The 23,829-nt window shown below is 42.4% G+C and overlaps 1 protein-coding gene across 2 annotated transcripts in view; it reads right to left on the bottom strand.

Moving 5' to 3' along the window:
• The window catches only part of ghra (growth hormone receptor a), a 153,260-nt gene that overhangs the window by 22,406 nt on the left and 107,025 nt on the right, over positions 1 to 23,829 (bottom strand). For both annotated transcript variants that reach the window (XM_034170546.1, XM_034170545.1), the window contains one exon: positions 480 to 600. In XM_034170546.1, coding sequence (XP_034026437.1) covers positions 480 to 600 — 121 coding nt within the window. The remainder of the gene's footprint in view (positions 1 to 479; positions 601 to 23,829) is intronic.

Below are 23,829 nucleotides of genomic sequence, written 5' to 3'. Positions count from 1 at the left end.
TGGTACTAAAGAACCCTTTGAAGAGACAATGTCACCCAGTCATCACTTTAAATTACTTGTTAGCATTGACATCTCACTGCCCTACAATAACACAGGAAGCACTTGGACCCGAAAGATGAAAGACTTGGACCTTCATTCTCTTGCAAAGATATTGGCGTCATCAATCACCTCTGTCCGGGGACTCATGACTCCATAAGCTATCCAAAAGTGTGTCTCAATCTGAAAGGCCGAGGACCCAGAGACATGAAAGTCACTGCCAAAATAAGTGAATCTCCTTATAAATTCAACCTTTTCATCACATAAAGTTACACTGCTGATGGCTGAGTCCTTGAAAGTCATTGAAAACCTGAATCTTAGTACTGATCTAGGATAACTACAAATCCAGACAACCAACTCCTCAGTTAAGTTCTCAAGTGCAGAAATCACTCTCACTCAAGGCAGTAAGCCTTTCCTTGCTCCTTATAAAGTGTCACACTCACTCCATTAATAAGTAGAAGACTGTGAGTGCTCCAGGAGACGACAGGTTGTGGAAGCTGCCTGGATTCCACCAACAGCGGAATGTCTCTTGTTCTCTCGACACACACTCTGTGAAATGGGGAGCTGAAAGATAAAAGAAAGAGAAGGATAAAGTCTACACTAAACTGATAATAACACAAAGACAAGTGAGACACGACTAACCTTTTGAGCTGTTATTAACTACATATAAGGATTATTGTTAGTGCAAACCACCACTTTTACATGCACAGTTTCTGTAACGTACTGGTGGCTTCCCTCACTCGTCATTGTCTTCTTGTAGGGCCACTCGGTTTTCAGAACTGCCTACTCCATACATTACCAAATTTTTTGTATATCTTACTAATTGATATACAAGAAATCCAAGATATATTCAGTGACTTGTAAATGTGCATGTGTTAAATCACTTAGCAACCCTAAAGGCAAAGATATTGAAATGTGTCGAAAGAAAACCGATCATAAAAGTGATGATTTGCATAAACAATAAACTTATATTTAAAGGCTATGTATAAAATAGCCATAATTCCTCAATGGCTAGTGCGATACCCTTGAATTAAAGATCAAATCCTACACTTCAAGCACATCTTGACTGTTTACTTTCAACCTCATTGTGGTGGTGTACAGTGGAAAAATTACAAAAATTGTGTCACTGTCCAAATACTTATGGACCAGTCTGTAGAACCATACGATAAACACATTTTAAAGTTCACAGACCCTGTGCTCCCATATCTGTGGAAGGCTCAGGAGCACATATATTAAAGAGAAAGCTACCTCTGCAAAGCCATTAAAGCAAATTTGCAACTGCAGTGGATAGCTCGCTAACCCATCTATCTTTGCCCCACCACTGCCCCAAACTGCTGACAAACTCAGTGGATGCCACCTCTCCGTCGACACGCTGTCTTCCCTCCAACCACACAAATCCCCCCCGTGCCCCTCCTTCTCCTGTCAGAGGCCAGGTTCTCAGTGAGCTGAGAGTCTCGGGGTTTGGTGCAACCATAAATAAGAGCCTGGTGGCGTCATTGATTTCTGCTCGGCCGTCTCGCCCCGGTCTCCTCCGAGCGGATGCAGCATTAAATCAAACACAAATCCATGCCACACTTTAAAGCGATACCACGCACATTCCAGACGCAGATCACAACAGGACAGTTTGTGTGTTTGTTCACATTCTTTCTGATGTAGACTCCGAATGCATGTGTGCCCCTCTAGTACCCTGCGGGATCCCACACAAGATAAACACACTTCTAACCACTTGCTCCTCTGCAAGTCTCCCCAACAAATAAGCCCCGACTGTTCACATCAGGTATTCTCAGTCCACACACACTATTACTTTGATTCCTTTCGATGTGAAGTCAAAGTAACCACACATTTCACAGCATTCCTTCCACTTTGTTCTCTCCCTCCCTCCTCCTTCCCACCTTCCTTCCCTTCATCTCCTGCACGCTGGCATGATTACAGAGGCTTTGCTACTTCAACTCGACTTCGCTCCCCAGCCGACAAATTCCAACAGCTACCATTAAAAACATTTCTACACACACCGACTGCAAATAAGTGCTTGTGTCTTCCTTTATTTTCACCCCACTGTTAAACAATTAACAAGTTAAGCATAATTACACCTTTAAGAGAAATTAAGAGAAAAATCTTTGAAATGTTACAGTAATTTAGTTGTTCCTTAAGAGCAAACAAAAACTGTACTTGTGTGGAAATACATATAAATATATATCGCTTTTGCGATGGGAGGAGAAACGGACCATCAGTCCGTTTGGCCATGCAGCAGGTGATCTGAATGATACGTCTGACAGGACACGCGTGTCGGGCTGTAAGGGCTGTGAGCAGCGCGCCGCAGGACCAGAACAAGCCAACAGTCACTTTCAGTCACTTATCAGCAGAAATATGCTGTACCAAACACTGTTTGGTCAGTTATCACAGCGCTTTTGTCCTTTTTTTTAGAAAATACATTTATCTGCTTGTTGATTTTAACCATTTCATGATCCTGTTACAAGACAGTGATTGTTGCGCAGTGGTAAAGTTCCTGTCTGGTAATCAGAGTGTGCGGGTTCAAATCCCGTGGCATTTTTTCTTTTTATTTAACCAGGGTTATTTAGCTGTGGGCTTCTGTATTTTGTCCCCTTTTACGTATTATTTATATCAACCCAGTGATATTCACTAGTTATACAGCTGGTTTTTATTTTATTTTCCTCCACATCAGCAATGGGATGTGCACCTCGTCCCTGCTCGAAAGACACCGTTGAAATGGCATCGTGCATGCCTGCCCGTCGGCGCGTTTGTTTTGTGGTGCGCTCATTGTTATGTGTCGGACGCAGCTCGGAGAACCGACCAGCGTTTGAAGGACCCAGTATGAAATAAGCAGAGCACGGTACAAAGGCTAACTGAATTTAATACATAACAGTGATCATAATAATAATAAAAGGTGCGGTCTGGCGTGGTGCGCTCCCAGCAGCGCTAATGGTCCGGAGCCAGAAGCTGTTTCGGACCCAAGGACCCCGCCGACACCCCCCAGGTGGCCGCAACAACCGAGTCTGTGAAAGAAGGAACCATTATGTGAGTCCACACTCTACACACAGAACACTTAAAGGTGTACAAACAGCAAACACTTCCTGGCTTGATTACTGATCAGCTTCCAACCTGCAGGCATGGAACATCCAGTTCACAAAACTCCACCGCAGTGGAAGCTGATACATGACTAACATACAGCTCAATACAATAAGGTGTGAGGGACACCACATTTACTGACTGTATAACTGTTAGTCACAAAATCCAACGTACCTCAGGAAGTGTGCTGACGAGCGTGAGACCTCACCCTCTCCTCTTTCACAGACCGTGCATCAAACCTGGACATTCTCAGCGTCCGCTGCTGATGAGATGGCTCCCAAGACGACGATCTCACCCGTCTGGTCACAAGGTCGAGTCTCTGGCAAATGCACACTGTGCACTTCAGTCTTAAATGCCAACATACTCCAATCCCTCCAGATGCACCTCAGCTGTGAGTCCTGACGAGTCGCAGGTGATCAGGGTGAAGTCCTAACAGCCTCAGCAACACAGCCACTCAGTCCCAAATGCATGCCACCTGGGAGGAAACCAAATGACAAACAAACCGGCAGCCAGGCCCCCCCAGCCATACAACACTCATATGACCTCTACCGCCGTGAGTTGCCCTGAGCTGTACGTATTGGCATTATGTGTGAAGGGGCCCTCAGTTTTTTTAAACATCACTCAGGTCAGCCTTAAATGTCGACTGCTTTTTAAAAAGAACCACAAAGTGTTCAAGTTGCAACTGGCTCACAAGCCAAGGAGCATTGACAGGTAACTGCTGAGTGGTAGGTAATTTTGTTGCAGGGCCTTACAAACAGTGTCTATATATATATATATATATATATATATATATATATATATATATATATATATATATATAAACCCCAATTCCAATGAAGTTGGGATGTTGTGTAACATATAAATAAAAACGTAATACAATCCTCTTCAACCTATATTCAATTGAATACACCACAAAGACAAGATATTTAATGTTCAAACTGATTTTGAAATGGATGCCTGCAACACATTTTAAAAAAGGTGGGACTGTGCAACAAAAGACTGGGAAAGTTGATGAATGCTCAAAGAACACCTAACTGGAAACAGGTGAGTGTCATGATTGGGTATAAAAGGAGCATCCCCAAAAGGCTCAGCCATTCACAAGCAAAGATGGGGCGAGGATTACCACTTTGTGAACAACTGCGTAAAAAAATAGTCCAACAGTTTAAGAACAATGTTTCTCAAAATTCAATTGCAAGGAATTTAGGGATTCCATAATCTACAGTCCATAATAAAATCAGAAGATTCAGAGAATCTGGAGAACTTTCTACACATAAGCAGCAAGGCCAAAAACCAACATTGAACGCCCGTGACCTTCAATCCCTCAGGCAGCACTGCATTAAAAACCGACATCATTGTGGAAAGGATCTTAACATGTGGGCTCAGGAAGACTTCAGAAAACCATTGTCAGTTAACACAGTTCGTCGCTGCATCTACAAGTGCACGTTAAAACTCTACCATGCAAAGCAAAAGCCATACATCAACAACATCCAGAAACACCGCCACCTTCTCTGGGCCCGAGCTCATTTGAAATGGACAGACACAAGTTGGAAAAGTGTGCTGTGTTCTGATGAGTCCACAATTTAAATTGTTTTTGGAAATCATGGATGTCGTGTCCTCCGGACAAAAGAGGAAAAAGACCATCCAGATTGTTACCAGCGCAAAGTTTAAAAGCCAGCATCTGTGATAGTATGGGGGTGTGTTAGTGCCCATGGCATGGGCAACTTACACATCTGTAATGGCACCATCCTGAAAGGTACATCCAGGTTTTGGAGCAACACATACTGCCTTCCAAGTAACGTCTTTTTCAGGGACATCCCTGCTTATTTCAGCAAGACAATGCCAAGACACATTCTGCACGTGTTACAACAGTGTGGCTTTGTAGTAAAAGAGTGCGGGTACTAGACTGGCCTGCCTGCAGTCCAGACCTTTCGCCCATTGAAAGGAGACTGTTGAACAACTGAAGTCGTACATCAAGCAAGAATGGGAAAGAATTCCACCTACAAAGCTTCAACAATTAGTGTGCTCAGTTCCAAAATGCTTATTGAGTGTTGTTAGAAGGAAAGGTGATGTAACACAGTGGTAAACATAACACTGTCCCAGCTTTTTTGAAAAATGTTGCAGGCATCCATTTCAAAATGAGCAAATATTTGCACAAAACAATAAAGTTTATCAGTCATTAAATATCTTGTCTTTGTGGCGTATTCAGCTGAATATAGTAGGTTGAAGAGAATTTGCAAATCATTGTATTCTGTATTTATTTACATTTTACACATCCCAACTTCATTGGAATTGGGGTTGTACATTCTGATAACATTTCAACATGTGATAGTTGATTTCAGAATGCAGACACCAACTCATGAAACTGGCAGTGTCTAAGTTTGTTAATCAAGGGCCATAACTCTGCCAAAATGTGTCAATCTTGTACAATATTACAATATGCATATCACCAACTTAAAACAAGGAATTGTACCAAGTTTCCCCAAATTTTGTACTAAAAATGTGACAGGAGTTGATTTCAGAATGCAGGCACCTACTCATGAAACTGATGGAGTCTAGATTTGTAAATCAAGAGCCATAACTCTGGTAAAAAAAAAAATGAGCCCAACTCGAATTATATGATTAAAATATGTATTACCAACGTATAACAAGGACTTGGACCAAGTTTCATGAAATTCCTCCAAAAAATTAAGGTTGCAACCAATCCGATCTGGTACCGGGATCGACTTCCGATACCAGCATAATTCAAGTATCGGAAAATACCGATCCAACTCATGACATTTTCCGATACATGAGGAGCCACTGTGAATCCTCAACTGCTGGTGTTTCCTCTCTGTTTTGTTTGCTGCTGAGCGTGAGGAGGGGAGGAGGGAAGGTTTCTGAAGCCGAGCTGTTTGAGAGAGCTCTCTTCCACAGTGTTCTAACTGCAGGTAGCAGCAAATTTCTGCCTGGTTCTCGGGTTCAAATTGTCTGTTCGTCGAGCATGGATTTTCCAAAAAATGAACTGAATTGTTGCTGAAAATGTGTGCTGAAAAATTAGACACTTCAGCGTCCCGAGGCTGTGAAATGTTATGAAAAGCCAGCTCAGATCGCAGCTGGGGACAGCCAAACAGAGATTCTGTCCGCTGAAAGTCCTGCGCGTGAGCATCACTGATATATTTAGAAAGTTACGGTTGATTTTACAGTTGAAAGGCTTCATGTTTCCAAAAAGGTCAAAGTTTGTGCAGCATGAAAACTGCGAGAGAAAACGAGCAAGAGAGAGAAAGCAAGAGAGAGAGAGAGAGCAAATGAGAATCAGAGGGAGAGAGAGAAAACTTAATTTAATTTTTACTCTTAACACTTGCTTTGACAATGTAAACATGTTTCCCATATCAATAAAGCTCCATTGAAATTGAAAATTGAGAAAGAGAGAGAGAGAGAGAGAGAGAGAGAGAGAGAGAGAGAGTGCTGTCTCTTCTCTTTAAGTCTATAAAAATAAGGCTATAAAAAAAAAGGACTCAATTCTTTCACCAAAACATCATATCTAGGTTTCCATCTTAGACATGTTTTCCTCGTGGAACTGAGGGATTCTAGATTTATAAATCAAGAGCCATAACTCTGGTAAAAATGAGCCCAACTCAAACATTACGAAAATACCATATCTGTATTACCAACCTTTAAGAAGGACTTGTACCAAGTTTCACAAAATTCCTGAAAGTGCGAGAGGAGTTGATTTCAGAACACTTACACCCCTTTTCGGATGGACAGACAGACAGATGGACAGAAATCGCCATGACATAATCCCCCTTCAGGCCTTCGGCCAACAGAGGATAAAAATTAATAATAATCCCAAAAAGGCAATCATTATAAAAAAAAAAAAAACATCAATTAACAATAAATATAACAGTTACCTCATGGAACCGAATACCGGAATAAAATGGCTGCAGATGCACTGAAATGATTACTGATTGACATCCAAATTAATTTATGTTACAACAAACAAGACAAAATATTTCCAGCCTGGTGGGGTTTCTCATTATCCTGGCGGCCCACCAGACCTATAATACTCTAGGAGAAACACTGAGATTACAAAGGAACAGAATCATGATACAATATCAACCAGATCATGAATGTCTCTTTTGATTGACTGAAGAATTTGGTCCTTTAGCAAATTTCACATCTCTTGGGCCAAACCAAAAAGTCTCAAACTCCAAAAGCAGAGTTAAGCTACATCAGGGGTCATGATGTCTGATCCTGGAGGTCACCTGGGTGTGCATACCCAATCAGGAGGTAGGAAACACCAGTCTAATCAATGGTGGTTGCAGCAGATTCACAATGAAAAAAAAAAAAACCTGCATCATAAGTAGATTAATGAGGGAGGCCACCTATGATGACTTTGAAGCCTGATTAATCATTTGAAATCCAGTTGAATCACAACTTGTCTAAAGTCAAGTGTGTGTAAAAGTGCAAAATTAGCTCTATTGTATTAAATGGTGTGTAGAGTTATGCAGGTATTATTTTGGATTTCAAACGTTAAATGATGGCAGCACGGTAACACTCTCACCTCACAGTGAAAAGGTCTTGTGATCACTTCCCACCTGGTCCGGTGTGTGTGTTTGCATGTTCTCCCCGTGCTAGCGTGGGTTCCTACTGGCTTCCTCAGCTTTCCAAAGACATGCAGGTTAGGTGAACTGGAACGGACCATAGGTGTGACTGTGTTTGTCTGTTTATATGTGGCCCTGTGACAGACTGGAGGCCTGCCCAGGGTGTACACCAGTTCTTGCCCAATGACTGCTGGGATAGGCGCCAGCTCTGAACGAAGGATAAAAAAAGTCAAGTCACAAATTGCTGAGAAAAGGTGGAAAAATAATCCTGCACCTTCCCCATCATCGAAAAGCCCGCGAATCAAGAGCGAAAGAAAGAACGAAACAACTGAAACTAAAGAAAGAAAAATGAAGCAAACGTCAACCTTGATGCTTTAAATGAAATCAAAACAGTTGGAACGTGCCTAAATAGTTAAAGTAGTTGAAAAAACGTTCTTACTGCTACGTTGCTTTTCGTCACACACATGGACGAGTCATCAGCATACAAGGATGTTACCTTCATCTTGTTGACGCTTTAGTTATTGACCCGTTCCGACATCATCAATGTTCCTGCAATACGTCGGACTTGGACAAAGTTGGACGACCATCAAACAGAACAAAGACGTTATAGAAACTACGCAAACAATAAGGACAAACAGCAAAATGAAATACAGACGAATTGAGGTTGTCATCAGGATTCGTTCACATTTTTCAACAGTTTGAAAATTCTGACAAAGCGCCACCTGCAGGAATGAAACTGGACGATGGTTAAACGATGCCTCCAAAAGTCAACATAAGTCCAGATTTCTTGTTTCGTTTGGACTTCGTTAGTGCCGTGTGATCGGGGCTTTAACTGGAATAAGTGAGTAGAGAAAATGAATGAAATACGGTCTTAAAATTAGTTCATATAACCTAGATTTGTCTTCACTTTGAGGTCAAAGGACATGTTTTTAAATTACTGCATAAAAGCCCAAGTTTCATTAAATTTGATGTCATAAATCAATAAAAACATGGAGTGATTACTTTGTATAGACTCCAAAGCCATCACACAGTTTGAGTGCTGGAGAACTACAACCCCTGGCAATAATTATGGAATCACCAGCCTCGGAGGATGTTCATTCAGTTGTTTAATTTTGTAGAAAAAAGCATATCACAGACATGACACAAAACTAAAGTCATTTTCAAATGGCAACTTTCTGGCTTTAAGAAACACTATAAGAAATCAGGAAAAATAATTGTGGCTGTCAGTAACGGTTACTTTTTTAGACCAAGCAGAGGGAAAAAATATGGACTCACTCAATTCTGAGGAATAAATTATGGAATCACCCTGTAAATTTTCATCTCCAAAACTAACACCTGCATCAAATCAGATCTGCTCGTTAGTCTGCATCTAAAAAGGAGTGATCACACCTTGGAGAGCTGTTGCACCAAGTGGACTGACATGAATCATGGCTCCAACACGAGAGATGTCAATTGAAACAAAGGAGAGGATTATCAAACTCTTAAAAGAGGGTAAATCATCACGCAATGTTGCAAAAGATGTCGGTTGTTCACAGTCAGCTGTGTCTAAACTCTGGACCAAATACAAACAACATGGGAAGGTTGTTAAAGGCAAACATACTGGTAGACCAAGGAAGACATCAAAGCGTCAAGACAGAAAACTTAAAAGCAATATGTCTCAAAAATCGAAAATGCACAACAAAACAAATGAGGAATGAATGGGAGGAAACTGGAGTCAACGTCTGTGACCGAACTGTAAGAAACTGCCTAAAGGAAATGGGATTTACATACAGAAAAGCTAAACGAAAGCCATCATTAACATCTAAACAGAAAAAAACAAGGTTACAATGGGCTAAGGAAAAGCAATCGTGGACTGTGCATGACTGGATGAAAGTCATATTCAGTGATGAATCTCGAATCTGCATTGGGCAAGGTGATGATGCTGGAACTTTTGTTTGGTGCCGTTCCAATGAGATTTCTAAAGATGGGCACTGGGGAGATGGCTGTCATTACATCATCAATAAATGCACAAGTTTACGTTGATATTTTGGACACTTTTCTTATCCCATCAATTGATAGATGTTTGGGGATGATGAAATCATTTTTCAAGATGATAATGCATCTTGCCATAGAGCAAAAACTGTGAAAACATTCCTTGCAAAAAGACACATACGGTCAATGTCATGGCCTGCAAATAGTCCGGATCTTAATCCAATTGAAAATCTTTGGTGGAAGTTGAAGAAAATGGTCCATGACAAGGCTCCAACCTGCAAAGCTGATCTGGCAACAGCAATCAGAGAAAGTTGGAGCCAGATTGATGAAGAGTACTGTTTGTCACTCATTAAGTCCATGCCTCAGAGACTGCACGCTGTTATAAAAGCCAGATGTGGTGCAACAAAATACTAGTGATGTGTTGGAGCGTTCTTTTGTTTTTCATGATTCCATAATTTTTTCCTCAGAATTGAGTGATTCCATATTTTTTTCCCTCTGCTTGGTCTAAAAAAGTAACCGTTACTGCCACAATTTTTTTTTCCTGATTTCTTATAGTGTTTCTTAAAGCCAGAAAGTTGCCATTTGAAATGACTTTAGTTTTGTGTCATGTCTGTGATCTGCTTTTTTTCTACAAAATTAAACAACTGAATGAACATCCTCCGAGGCCGGTGATTCCATAATTTTTGCCAGGGGTTGTATATACATGCGCACATATACGTGTGTGTGTGTGTGTGTGTCACTTCCCACCTGTTCCTTGCTCAAGTTTTCTCAACTTACCAAAGACATGCAGGTTAGGTGAACTGGGAACTCTAAATTGATTGTAGTGTGAATGTTTTTGTCTATGCATTCACAAGCCATTTTATTAGATAGATCTTACTAGTACTGGGTTCAACCCCCTTTTCCCTTCAAAACTGCCTTAATTCTTCATGGCATAGATTCAACAAGGTTCTGGAATCATTCCACAAAGATGCTGGTTCACATTGACGTGACAGCATCATGCATTCACTCATTCCCCAGTCTGCACATTCTCCTCTATCAACAACAAGGCATTTTCGTCTACACAACTACCACTCGCTGGATATCTTCTCTTTTTTGGAGCAATCTCTTTAAACCTGAGAGATGTTTGTGCATGAAAATCCCAGCAGATCAGCAGTTTCTGAAATATTCAGACCAGCCTGCCTGGTGCCAACAACCATGCCACGTTCTAAGTCACTTAAATCCCCTTTCTTCCCCATTCAGATGCTCGGGTTGAATTTCAGCAAGTCGTCTTCACCACGTCTGGATGCCAAAATGCATTGAGTTGCTGCCATGTGATTGGCTGATTAGCTATTTGTGTTCACAAGCAATTGAACAGGTGTACCTAATAAAGTGGCGAGTGAGTGTACTTGGTCCTGCGATAGACTGGCGTCCTGTCCAAGGAGTATGCCGCCTCTCACCCAGTGACAGCTGGGATAGGTTCCAGCTCAACTTGTCACCCGTGATTGAAATAAGCAGGTATAGAAAATGAATGAATGAATATAGCTTGAACTTTTGCTACTATTGCAGCACTTGTGGCATATTTTCTGCAGCACAAACTGAGTGTTTGTTTTTGTTAACCAGAAGGAGAACCTGGCAGCACACGCAAACACTGCACTAAGAGTAAGAGCGGCTGTCAGTGTGCACTTGCCAAGCCCTCTTTAATACCTCAGCACCGTACACCATACATGTTGCACAAACATACACTTTTTCTAGAAGAGGCATCAGATGATGAGCAGCAGGCGGCATTGTTTGTCTTCCACAGACTGTGTCTCAGTCTTGGATGATGACAAAAAGAAAACAACCAGAAGTACGAGAGTGAAAGGCTGCAATAAAAAAAGGACAAAACTTTAGAACTGCCTGACAGACATCACCTTGATTTCATCATTTAGTCTGTGCGTGTGTGTGTGTGTTTTCTCAGCTTGACCTTTATGTTCATTGTAGAACAAACAGTTCACATTTCAGTTTCACAGGAAACATGCAAAATTCAAACCTGTATGTTGTGCATGAAGGCAGAGGTGAAACAACAAAACCAGAGACAAAAGGCTTCAAATTCATCACTCTTATTAATCTTTTTAAGCAGTTTTTACCATCATGATAACATTTCCTCAGTATTAGAGGCTATCTGTCTCTCCAATGCTTTTTGCACTTTTGTGTATTCTAATCCCATTACATTTTTTCGCGAATCTGATTGGTTAATCATGTGAGATTTCAGACCACAATATCGGCATAACAGTGGCAAAATATTCGACGTTTCACATTTGGATGTATTACTCCGCGCCCTGACCGGTGTTCTGACGAGACATCATTCCTGTGGAATATCATTCCTGTGCTGCGCGCAACTGCGCACTCATACACAGTATTGTCAGTATGCGGAACAGATGAGACGCACAATTCGACAGAAGATCGGCCACGCGCGCAGCTAGCTGCGCTGTTAGCTGCGCTGTTAGCTAAGAGCGAGAGAAAGACACGTACCAGCGATGCTGCCTAAAAGGGTGAATTTAAGCTACCGTACGAAAGTATTGATGTGGATTCTGATTGTCAGGATGCAGAACTGTCGATTTATGCGACAAGATGCACAATTTCACAGAACACCGGCTGCGTGCACTGCTAGCTGTTAGCACTGTTAGCTGAGAGCAAGAGAAAGTCCCATACGGCCGCCGCATAAATGGGTGAATTTAAGCTACCATACGAAAGTATTGATATGGATTCTGATACAGAATGACCATTTCACATTTGATGGATTTTCACGTTTGATGGATTACTCCGTGTCCTGTCCGCTGCTGGAGTGACATTGCCTCAGCTTGACGGTAAGCCTCGCCGACTGAATTACCTACAGAAAAATAATACATGAAAATTCAGTAAGGTATATCTTATATATTATATTCCAACTGTAAGGTGGAACTATGCCAGTATACAAAGGTATATCTAAATATCTAAAAAGGAGGAGTAAAATAGGAGAGTAGGGAGAGTAGCCCTACCATTATTTAATGCTTCGATCTTAAATATGATCAATCTATCTTTGTTAGTTGGCTATGTACCACAGGCTTTTAAGGTGGCAGTAATTAAACCATTACTTAAAAAGCCATCACTTGACCCAGCTATCTTAGCTAATTATAGGCCAATCTCCAACCTTCCTTTTCTCTCAAAAATTCTCAAAAATTCAAAAATTCTTGAAAGGGTAGTTGTAAAACAGCTAACTGATCATCTGCAGAGGAATGGTCTATTTGAAGAGTTTCAGTCAGGTTTTAGAATTCATCATAGTACAGAAACAGCATTAGTGAAGGTTACAAATGATCTTCTTATGGCCTTGGACAGTGGACTCATCTCTGTGCTTGTTCTGTTAGACCTCAGTGCTGCTTTTGATACTGTTGACCATAAAATGTTATTACAGAGATTAGAGCATGCCATAGGTATTAAAGGCACTGCGCTGCGGTGGTTTGAATCATATTTGTCTAATAGATTACAATTTGTTCATGTAAATGGGGAATCTTCTTCACAGACTAAAGTTAATTATGGAGTTCCACAAGGTTCTGTGCTAGGACCAATTTTATTCACTTTATACATGCTTCCCTTAGGCAGTATTATTAGACGGTATTGCTTAAATTTTCATTGTTACGCAGATGATACCCAGCTTTATCTATCCATGAAGCCAGAGGACACACACCAATTAGCTAAACTGCAGGATTGTCTTACAGACATAAAGACATGGATGACCTCTAATTTCCTGCTTTTAAACTCAGATAAAACTGAAGTTATTGTACTTGGCCCCACAAATCTTAGAAACATGGTGTCTAACCAGATCCTTACTCTGGATGGCATTACCCTGACCTCTAGTAATACTGTGAGAAATCTTGGAGTCATTTTTGATCAGGATATGTCATTCAAAGCGCATATTAAACAAATATGTAGGACTGCTTTTTTGCATTTACGCAATATCTCTAAAATCAGAAAGGTCTTGTCTCAGAGTGATGCTGAAAAACTAATTCATGCATTTATTTCCTCTAGGCTGGACTATTGTAATTCATTATTATCAGGTTGTCCTAAAAGTTCCCTAAAAAGCCTTCAGTTAATTCAAAATGCTGCAGCTAGAGTACTGACGGGGACTAGAAGGAGAGAGCATATCTCACCCATATTGGCCTCTCTTCATTGGCTTCCTGTTAATTCTAGAATAGAATTTAAAATTCTTCTTCTTACTTATAAGGTTTTGAATAATCAGGTCCCATCTTATCTTAGGGACCTCGTAGTACCATATCACCCCAATAGAGCGCTTCGCTCTCAGACTGCAGGCTTACTTGTAGTTCCTAGGGTTTGTAAGAGTAGAATGGGAGGCAGAGCCTTCAGCTTTCAGGCTCCTCTCCTGTGGAACCAGCTCCCAATTCAGATCAGGGAGACAGATACCCTCTCTACTTTTAAGATTAGGCTTAAAACTTTCCTTTTTGCTAAAGCTTATAGTTAGGGCTGGATCAGGTGACCCTGAACCATCCCTTAGTTATGCTGCTATAGACGTAGACTGCTGGGGAGTTCCCATGATGCACTGTTTCTTTCTCTTTTTGCTCTGTATGCGCCACTCTGCATTTAATCATTAGTGATCGATCTCTGCTCCCCTCCACAGCATGTCTTTTTCCTGGTTCTCTCCCTCAGCCCCAACCAGTCCCAGCAGAAGACTGCCCCTCCCTGAGCCTGGTTCTGCTGGAGGTTTCTTCCTGTTAAAAGGGAGTTTTTCCTTCCCACTGTAGCCAAGTGCTTGCTCACAGGGGGTCGTTTTGACCATTGGGGTTTTACATAATTATTGTATGGCCTTGCCTTACAATATAAAGCGCCTTGGGGCAACTGTTTGTTGTGATTTGGCGCTATATAAAAAAATTGATTGATTGATTGATTGATAGAAAAGAGTAGAGTAGAGCCACTTAGGTGCCTGGTCTTGAGAACCAGGGATGGTAGGTTAAAAACCTTTTTTATCCCATGGGAACTCTCCCTACCCACACAAGCAGCTCAAGAAAAAGGTATATATAATATAAAAAGTAATAAGACATAAAAAGGATAAGACATCACAGGAGAAGATTGTTATCAAACAAAAAGGAACCAGCTATTTTGTAAGCTACGATGAACGTTGCTAAGGCCGGCTAGATAAGCTAATGTTAGCTGTTAGGTATAACTAATTGTACCCCACTCCTCCAATATTTACTTAAAGGGGGAACAAGAAAAAGTAAAGCGTGTAGAAATGTATATGGAGACATAAGTACATATACGAGGTCTGTTAGAAAAATATCAGACCTTTTTATTTTTTTTCAAAAACCTGATGGATTTGAATCACGTGTGCTTGCATGAGCCAACCTCGAACCTTCGTGCGCATGCGTGTATTTTTTCACACCTGTCGATTGCGTCATTTGCTTGTAAACAGCCTTTGTGTGAGGATGGGTGGAGTCTCTCGTCATTTTTTTCTTTGCAAGGAAATGGCGGAACGACTGGAGCAGCGCGGCTGCATCAAATTTTGCCAGAAACTGGGCGACAGCCAGGTGGAAACCATTCGGATTATTCAGACGGCTTTCAGTGGCAATCCTATGGGCATCACACAGATTCTTCCACCATTCTGAAGATTCAGACGGCTTTCAGTGGCTTTTCAGTCGTGTGACTATCCGAGAAATTGTGGACGAGGTGAGCATGTCACAACATGTCCTGTGAGACTTCAACACGAAGGCGCTTTTGCTGCACCATAACCTTCGTGCCAATGAATTTCGCTGCAACTCTTTTCATGGCAAAATCTTCTGTCACAGTGGAATGTGCCGAAAAAGTGCTGATGTCCACCTCTTCTGCAATTTCTCGGATAGTCACACGACGGTCCCACATCACCACAGCGTTCACTCTGGAAATGATCCGGTCGTTTCAGCATGTTGATGGCCGCCCGGACCACGGCTCGCTCTCCACCGTTGTGCAGCCGTCTTTAAACCAGTTGTACCGCTCCTTAATCTGTGTGATGCCCATAGGATCATCACCGAAAGCCGTCTGAATAATCCGAATGGTTTCCACCTGGCTGTCGCCCAGTTTCTGGTAAAATTTGATGCAGTCACACTGCTCCAGTCGTTCCGCCATTTCCTTGCAAAGAAAGACAACACCCATCCTCACACAAAGGCTGCTTACAAGCAAATGACGCAACCGACAGGCGTGAAAAAATTCACGCATGCGCATGAAGGTTCAAGGTTGGCTCATGCAAGCACACGTGATTCAAATCCATCAGGTTTTTGAAAAAATAAAAAAGTCGGATACTTTTCTAACAGACCTCGTATTTGCAGAAAAGAGAAAAACAGTGGGAGTTTTAATCATCAAACCTGCAGCTGCTAGCGTTACACATGTTGCTGTTTCTTCTTCTTCTGCTATATTTTTAAACACAGTATTCAGTAGCTTCGCCCTCGTGTGGGAACACATGTAATTACAGCTGATCATCCCAGTAACCATTTAAAGCGTTAAACATTAAACTAGCATATATATATATATATATATATATAAGGTGAATGAGGGTGAGACAGACTATTAGATAATTAATAGGCTAAGCTATAATTGTAGCAGTATAACTGTATAAACAAAGGCTCAGATATAATATGTTATAGGTTTTATCTAAGGTTTACCCTATTTGTTAGGTTATGGTTAGCTAATCTAGGTAGAAGAAATTCCATCTAAGGTTTACCCTATTTGTTAGGTTATGGTTAGCTAATCTAGGTAGAAGAAATTCCATCTTCTACATGTTTTTTAATGGGAACCTAGAACTTAGATATTATTTCTTGATGTCTATTAGAAAATCTTTTGAACTGAAGAACCAATTTGTTATACAGAAACCCTTGTTTAACTAATCTACTAGTACTTTTATGGTGTCTAGTGGGAAAACTTTGGTAATTATCACAGATGCGACCAATTCTGACTAATTGAGAGGTGTAAACACTGTATGTAGGTTTACTCGGTATGTTACTACTCATACAAGGAAATTTTACAATATGAAAGTTAAAATCATCCCGTTTGTCGAAAACGGCTGTTCTAAACTGTCTATCTATAATGCTCAAATCTATATCTAAGTATGAGAGTTTTTTATTGTTTTCTGTAGTCTTTTTTAGTTCTAATTCTGATGGATAAATATTTTTAATTTCATTCTCAAAATTAGGGTTATTTAAAGTAAGTAGGTCATCAATGTAACGGAAGGTATTATTAAAGGTTTTTGCTGACTTGCTATTATTTTTAAGTTTATCTTCATAAATTTGTATTCATAATAAAAAAGGAAAAGGTTAGCTAAAAGTGGAGCACAATCTGTTCCCATAGGTATTCCTATTGTTTGTTTGAAAATTCTGTTGCCAACCTCTATATAGATAGTGTCTACAAGGAATTCTATATGTTCAATCATATTTTCCTCAGTTATATTATGTTACCGTGTTGATGTAGTGTTAGACCACTATGTTGTGCTATCATTTCTAACAACAATATATTTAGAACCTCTAATTCTAAAAGCTTCCCTGACTAGTTCACTGATACTGTATATAAGTTGGTCATGTCGGATGTTAGTATACAGGGTGGAAAAATCAAAACTATCAAAATGTGTAGCTACTTTAGTTTTGTTTAACTTTTTTAGTTTATTTAAAACCTCTGTAGCATTATTGATAATCCAAAAGCAATTACCTCCAGTGTTACAAGCTATGCCTTCGCAGTATTGTTTGAAATGTTTTGTAACTAATTTAAGGCTAGAGGTTAGTAGTTGGGATAATGGTTTAGTAGTACATGCATTAGAGGCCACTATAAATCTACTACCTATTGGATTTTTATGCATTTTGGGAAGCCAGTAGAAGGATGGTAATCGTTTCATATCGTTAGTGGTGAAGTAAGTGGCCTCTGTGTGCCTGCATGCATGCGTGCGTGCGTGTGTATGGCTTTGATCACGCAGAAACCAGGGAACGCTTCTATTTGCCATTTGGTATGCTTCAGGTTCTGGTCACAGTCCTGCCACCTGCAGAAGTTTTCAGACAACTCTGCCATTGTGCGCTGCATTGGTGGAGACCAGGAGGCTGACTACAGGAGTGTGGTGCACAGGTTTGTGGAGTGGTGTGGACCACCATCTGCAGCTCAACATATCTGAGACGAAGGAGCTGATGGTGGACATCAGAAGCAGATTTAGAGATGGCCTCAGATTTAGAGGTGCTGTTCCTCATCCCAGGCACTTCACGCTTGGCTACACTAGTTAGGCTAGTTTGGCTACACTAGGCCATGTAAGCAGAAAGATCACACACCAATATTTCTGCAGATTTCACCATTTTGAGCGCAACATTCTACATTTTTCTTTCCTTTCTTGGTAAACCCCGTTTACTCCAAATAGGGATAGACCGATAATCGGCTAATGCCGATTATTGGCCCCGGGCCAATGCCAATTATTGGCCCATTCCTACTCCTAATACATCGGCACAACACTAATGCTGCAGCAACGTTTCGTGTCACAGTAACACTATGGTCTATATGAACTTTGCATTTAACTACAGACTCCATGTCCCACATACAGTAGTGTTCAGAATAATAGTAGTGCTATGTGACTAAAAAGATTAATCCAGGTTTTGAGTATATTTCTTATTGTTACATGGGAAACAAGGTACCAGTAGATTCAGTAGATTTTCACAAATCAAAGCATTCATGATATGCACACTCTTAAGGCTATGAAATTGGGCTATTAGTAAAACAAAGTAGAAAAGGGGGTGTTCACAATAATAGTAGTGTGGCATTCAGTCAGTGAGTTCATCAGTTTTGTGGAACAAACAGGTGTGAATCAGGTGTCCCCTATTTAAGGATGAAGCCAGCACCTGTTGAACATGCTTTTCTCTTTGAAAGCCTGAGGAAAATGGGACGTTCAAGACATTGTTCAGAAGAACAGCGTAGTTTGATTAAAAGTTGATTGGAGAGGGGAAAACTTATATGCAGGTGCAAAAAATTATAGACTGTTCATCTACAATGATCTCCAGTGCATTAAATGGACAAAACAAAACAAACAAACGGAAAACATCCATCAAAATGGATAAAAGAATAACCAGAATGGCAAAGGCTCACCCTTTGATCAGCTCCAGGATGATCAAAGACAGTCTGGAGTTACCTGTAAGTGCTGTGACAGTTAGAAGACACCTGTGTGAAGCTAATTTATTTGCAAGAATCCCCCGCAAAGTCCCTCTGTTAAATAAAAGACATGTGCAGAAGAGGTTACAATTTGCCAAATAACACATGAACTGGCCTAAAGAGAAATGGAGGAATATTTTGTGGACTGATGAGAGTAAAATTGTTCTTTTTGGGTCCAAGGGCCGCAGACAGTTTGTGAGACAACCCCCAAACTCTGAATTCAAGCCACAGTTCACAGTGAAGACAGTGAAGCATGGTGGTGCAAGCATCATGATATGGGCATGTTTCTCCTACTATGGTGTTGGGCCTATATATCGCATACCAGGTATCATGGATCAGTTTGGATATGTCAAAATACTTGAAGAGGTCATGTTGCCTTATGCTGAAGAGAACATGCCCTTGAAATGGGTGTTTCAACAAGACAATGACCGCAAGCACACTAGTAAACAAGCAAAATCTTGGTTCCAAACCAACAAAATTAATGCCTCGCAGATGTGAAGAAATCATGAAAAACTGTGGTTATACAACTAAGCACTAGTTTAGTGATTCACAGGATTGCTAAAAAAGCAGTTTGAACATAATAGTTTTGAGTTTGTAGCGTCAACAGCAGATGCTACTATTATTGTGAACACCCCCTTTTCTACTTTTTGTTTTTTTTACTAATAGCCCAATTTCATAGCCTTAAGAGTGTGCATATCATGAATGCTTGGTCTTGTTGGATTTGTGAGAATCTACTGAATCTACTGGTACCTTGTTTCCCATGTAACAATAAGAAATATACTCAAAACCTGGATTAATCTTTTTAGTCACATAGCACTACTATTATTCTGAACACTACTGTATGACTCCCACTCCTCTGCTTAGAGCAAACCCACCCAGTGCTTGTCTTTGTGGCAGCTGTAACTCCACAGTGTGAACAGACCAGGCAGACCAAACCGCTGCATGGATACCACTCATTACGGTCTCTGTGGCTCAGGAGCATGGCCTCAGACAGCAAGATCAATGCGAGTGAAGAGCAAAGTCTCCTGAGACACACAGACACGCACTTTGGGAAAGTTGGGGAAGAGATAGATAAACAACTACCACTGTCTATAATAATTCTGGTAAGCCTTTAAATATACAGGAGCTTGTCTAAACATCTGCTCCACTTTTGTAGTGACTGGCTCAGAAGAAAACTGGAGAAGCAGTAACCCACAGAATTGCAGGAAGGCTCTTTTTGTTTCACCAAGTACAACTGCAAAAGCATAATCCTAGGTGTTACCTAGTTAACTGGATTTAGTGGTTACTGTAACATCCCAGATGTGTGTCCAATTCAGGCAATGTGTCAAAGGTGAAACACACAATTTTATGCATAAGCCAGCAGGTGTGAGGTAATACAGTGGTGTGTGTCAGAACGGCACAGACTGTGCATGTTTGCTCAGGTTATCAGAGGCTGGCTTTTGTTTGCAGATGTTTTAGCAACTGGTGAACACAAGTAGGACTGCCACAGCACACATTAAAAGAAAACCAGTTAAACAGCAGTGGGAGAGAAGAAAAAAGGTCAATGATTAGACTTCATCTGGTTCTTAGTGGCTGACCTTACAGCAGATAAAAAAAAGTGCCATAAACCCAGATAAGACTGTGTGTGTGTACACACACACACACACATACACACACACACACACACACATATATATATATATATATATATATATATATATATATATATATATATATATTAGGGCTGCGCACACACACACACACACACACACACACACACACACGTACACACACACACACAGGGAGCAGCTCAGGGATTAAAGGGAACGCTGCATATTATTTAATGTACCGTTAAACACCATAACTTCAAAATATCTGCGCGCACATGTGGTCATGATTAGTGGTCGCTGATGTCGTGTGCGCATAGTGTTCTGTACAGAGAGAAGACGATAAATGGTAAATGGACTGCATTTATATAGCGTGTTTCCATCTATATCAGATGCTCAAAGAGCTTTACAATTATGCCTCACATTCACCCCGATGTCAGGGTACTGCCATACAAGGTGGTGCACAAGGTGCCATACAAAGGCCTTGCCAAGGGCTCTTAGTGATCTTCCAGTCAGGCGGGGTTTTGAACCCATGATCTTCTGGACTCAAGCCCATCACCTTAACCACTAGACCATCACCTCCCCTACGATACCCTTCACCGCCCCCCCAACTCTTTTGAAATGAACACAGTTATCACTTTAAGAACGAGTCATCATGATACAACATCACACTTATGCAAACTATGCAATGAATCCACAGCTCTGTTCTTAACGTTAGTAGCAATTTGTCTACATTCCATTGAACAGTGTGCTGGGAGTGTGTTTGCTCAGAGTGACATAAACACTGTAGGAAACACTCAGAAAAATGAGGACAAACTAGCAACTTTGTTTTTTGGCAGTCTCTGTAGCAGTTTGTTTTGATTGGTGCATGCTTACACACTGTTAACAGAAGTGCACAAATGAATACAGGTAATATCAAGTGTGGCCAAAATGGGCTTCCTTAGGAGGGTGGCTGGTGTCTCCCTTAAGCCTTCAGATAAGGTGAAAAGCTCAATCATCCATAGAGAGCTTGGAGTAGAGACACTGCTCCTTCACGTTGAAAGGAGCCACCTGAGGTGGTTCAGGCATCTGGTAAAGATGCCCCCTGGGTGACTCCCTAGGGAGGTGTTCCAGGTACGTCCATCTGGGAGGAGACCCCGGGGAAGACCCAGGCCTAGGTGGCCTCCACACTGGCCTCAGAACGCCTCGGGATCCACCAGTCAGAGGTAGTTAATGTGGCCCGGGAAAGGGAAGCCTGGGGTCCCCTGCTGGAGCTGTTGCCCCTGAGATCCAGGATAAGTGGATGAAGATGAGTGATGAGTGATGTTTTTTAAGGACCTTGCCCAAGTGACCTAAGTGATTCCTCTGGTCACAAACCTGCCTCTTAAACCTCCAGACCAGCAAAGGTATACCGCAAGAGGCCCATTGGGGGCCATTAAAAATAAACTTTACAGTCTTTTATTTACAATTTTGTAATAAAGTTTAAATTGCCTTCATAATAATTAATAATGGGCAGCACAGTAGCTTAGTGGTTCGCAATGTTCCCGCAGAGCAAGATTGTTGGATTGTTGGAGGATTGTTATCCGCCTGGTCCGTTTTGTTGTGAAAGTGTAGGAACACGGACCCACAACAGGGGGCGTAAATTAATCGGCAATGGATAAGCCAAACAGTAACAATTTAATGTTGTAAATTGTGCACAACGGAATACAGACAACAACAAGTTTGGAACTACAGTCAATTACACGTTGGGTGACGTGTGGGCAGGCTTGAGGATAGGAGACGCCCGTCCAGAACCGAGCCGGATCCCACACGGCCCTCACCGCCAACGGATCTGAAGAACACCAGAGCCGCCAAGTCCTGAGTCCCCAGGTGGCCACCGTCTCCAGCTGTCAGACCTGGCACTGCTGGCAGAGAACAAAAACAGCACAGGTGAGTGTGAGTACGCACACTCAGTAATCCCACAGTCTGTGTTCTTTTGGGAAGGAGCACCTCCACCTCCAATCACACACTCGTGCAGCTCCTGTTTAACCACTTATCTGGTTGGGATGTGAGGCGAAGCCGTCGCTAATCACACCAAATGCCAATCCAGCAGATAAGGAAACACCACAGGAAAACGGCTGCAAAAGAGTTCAGACTATTATTCAGTTTTAAGTCAGCAGAGAAATTACCTCCAAGGTAGCTGATTTCTCGGTGGGGAGGTGGAGTTGCAGTCCGGCCTTTAAGGTGGTGGTGATGTGGATGAGTGACAGCTGGTGCTGATGACGAGTGACAGCTGTCACTCCCAGTTGCTACGACGCCCTCTCGTGCATGAAGCCCACACTTCAAGCAGGGCGCGATCTGGTGGTGGTGGGCCAGCAGTACCTCCTCTTCAGCAACCAGCAGTACCTCCTCTTCAGCAGCCCACACAACAGGACCCCCCCCTCAACAGCGGCACCAGGCTTGTCCGGGTGCCGCCGGTAGAAGTCGGCCAGGAGGGTCGGGTCCAGGATGAATCTCCTCTTCACCCAGGAGCGTTCTTCGGGTCCATACCCCTCCCAGTCCACCAAATACTGGAACCCCCGGCCCTTCCGACGGACGCCCAGGAGCCGGCGCACGGTCAAAGCCGGCTCCCCGTCGATGATCCGGGCAGGAGGCGGCACCGGTCCGGGGGTACAGAGGGGTGAAACGTGGTGAGGTTTGATGCGTGACACATGGAAAACTGGGTGGATCCGCAGCGAAGCTGGCAGCTTCAGCTTCACTGCGGCTGGACTGAGGATCTTGAGTATGGTGAAAGGTCCAATGTATCTGTCCTTTAATTTCTGGGATTCCACTTGCAGGGGAATGTCTTTTGTGGAAAGCCAAACCTCCTGCCCAGGCTGATACGTAGGGGCCGGGGCACGCCGGCGGTCTGCATGGTTCTTGGCCCTCGTCCGGGCTTTGAGCAGGGCAGAGCGGGCGGTACGCCACACCCGACGGCACGTTCTCAGATGGGCCTGGACCGAAGGCACCCCGACCTCTCCCTCCTCTAGCGGGAACAATGGGGGCTGGTACCCCAAACACACCTCAAACGGGGAGAGGCCGGTAGCAGACGATACTTGGCTATTATGAGCGTACTTGATCCAGGCCAGATGGTTACTCCAGGCCGACGGGTGCGCGGAGGTCACGCAGTGGAGGGCCTGCTCCAATTCCTGGTTCGCCCGCTCTGCCTGTCCATTCGTCTGAGGATGGTACCCGGATGAGAGACTCACGGTGGCCCCAAGTTCCCTGCAGAAACTCCTCCAGACCTGAGAGGAGAACTGAGGACCACGGTCTGAGACAATATCCGATGGAATCCCATGCAGACGCATGACGTGGTGGACCAGGAGGTCTGCCGTCTCCTGGGCCGTCGGGAGCTTCGGGAGGGCCACGAAGTGGGTCGCCTTGGAGAACCGGTCCACTATCGTGAGGATGGTAGTCATGCC

The sequence above is a fragment of the Thalassophryne amazonica genome, chromosome 5 (assembly GCF_902500255.1).
Source record: "Thalassophryne amazonica chromosome 5, fThaAma1.1, whole genome shotgun sequence".
In the NCBI taxonomy this organism is placed as follows: domain Eukaryota; kingdom Metazoa; phylum Chordata; class Actinopteri; order Batrachoidiformes; family Batrachoididae; genus Thalassophryne; species Thalassophryne amazonica.
The sequence above is the reverse complement of the archived record's forward strand: the minus strand, read 5'-3'. Positions and strand labels throughout refer to the sequence as shown.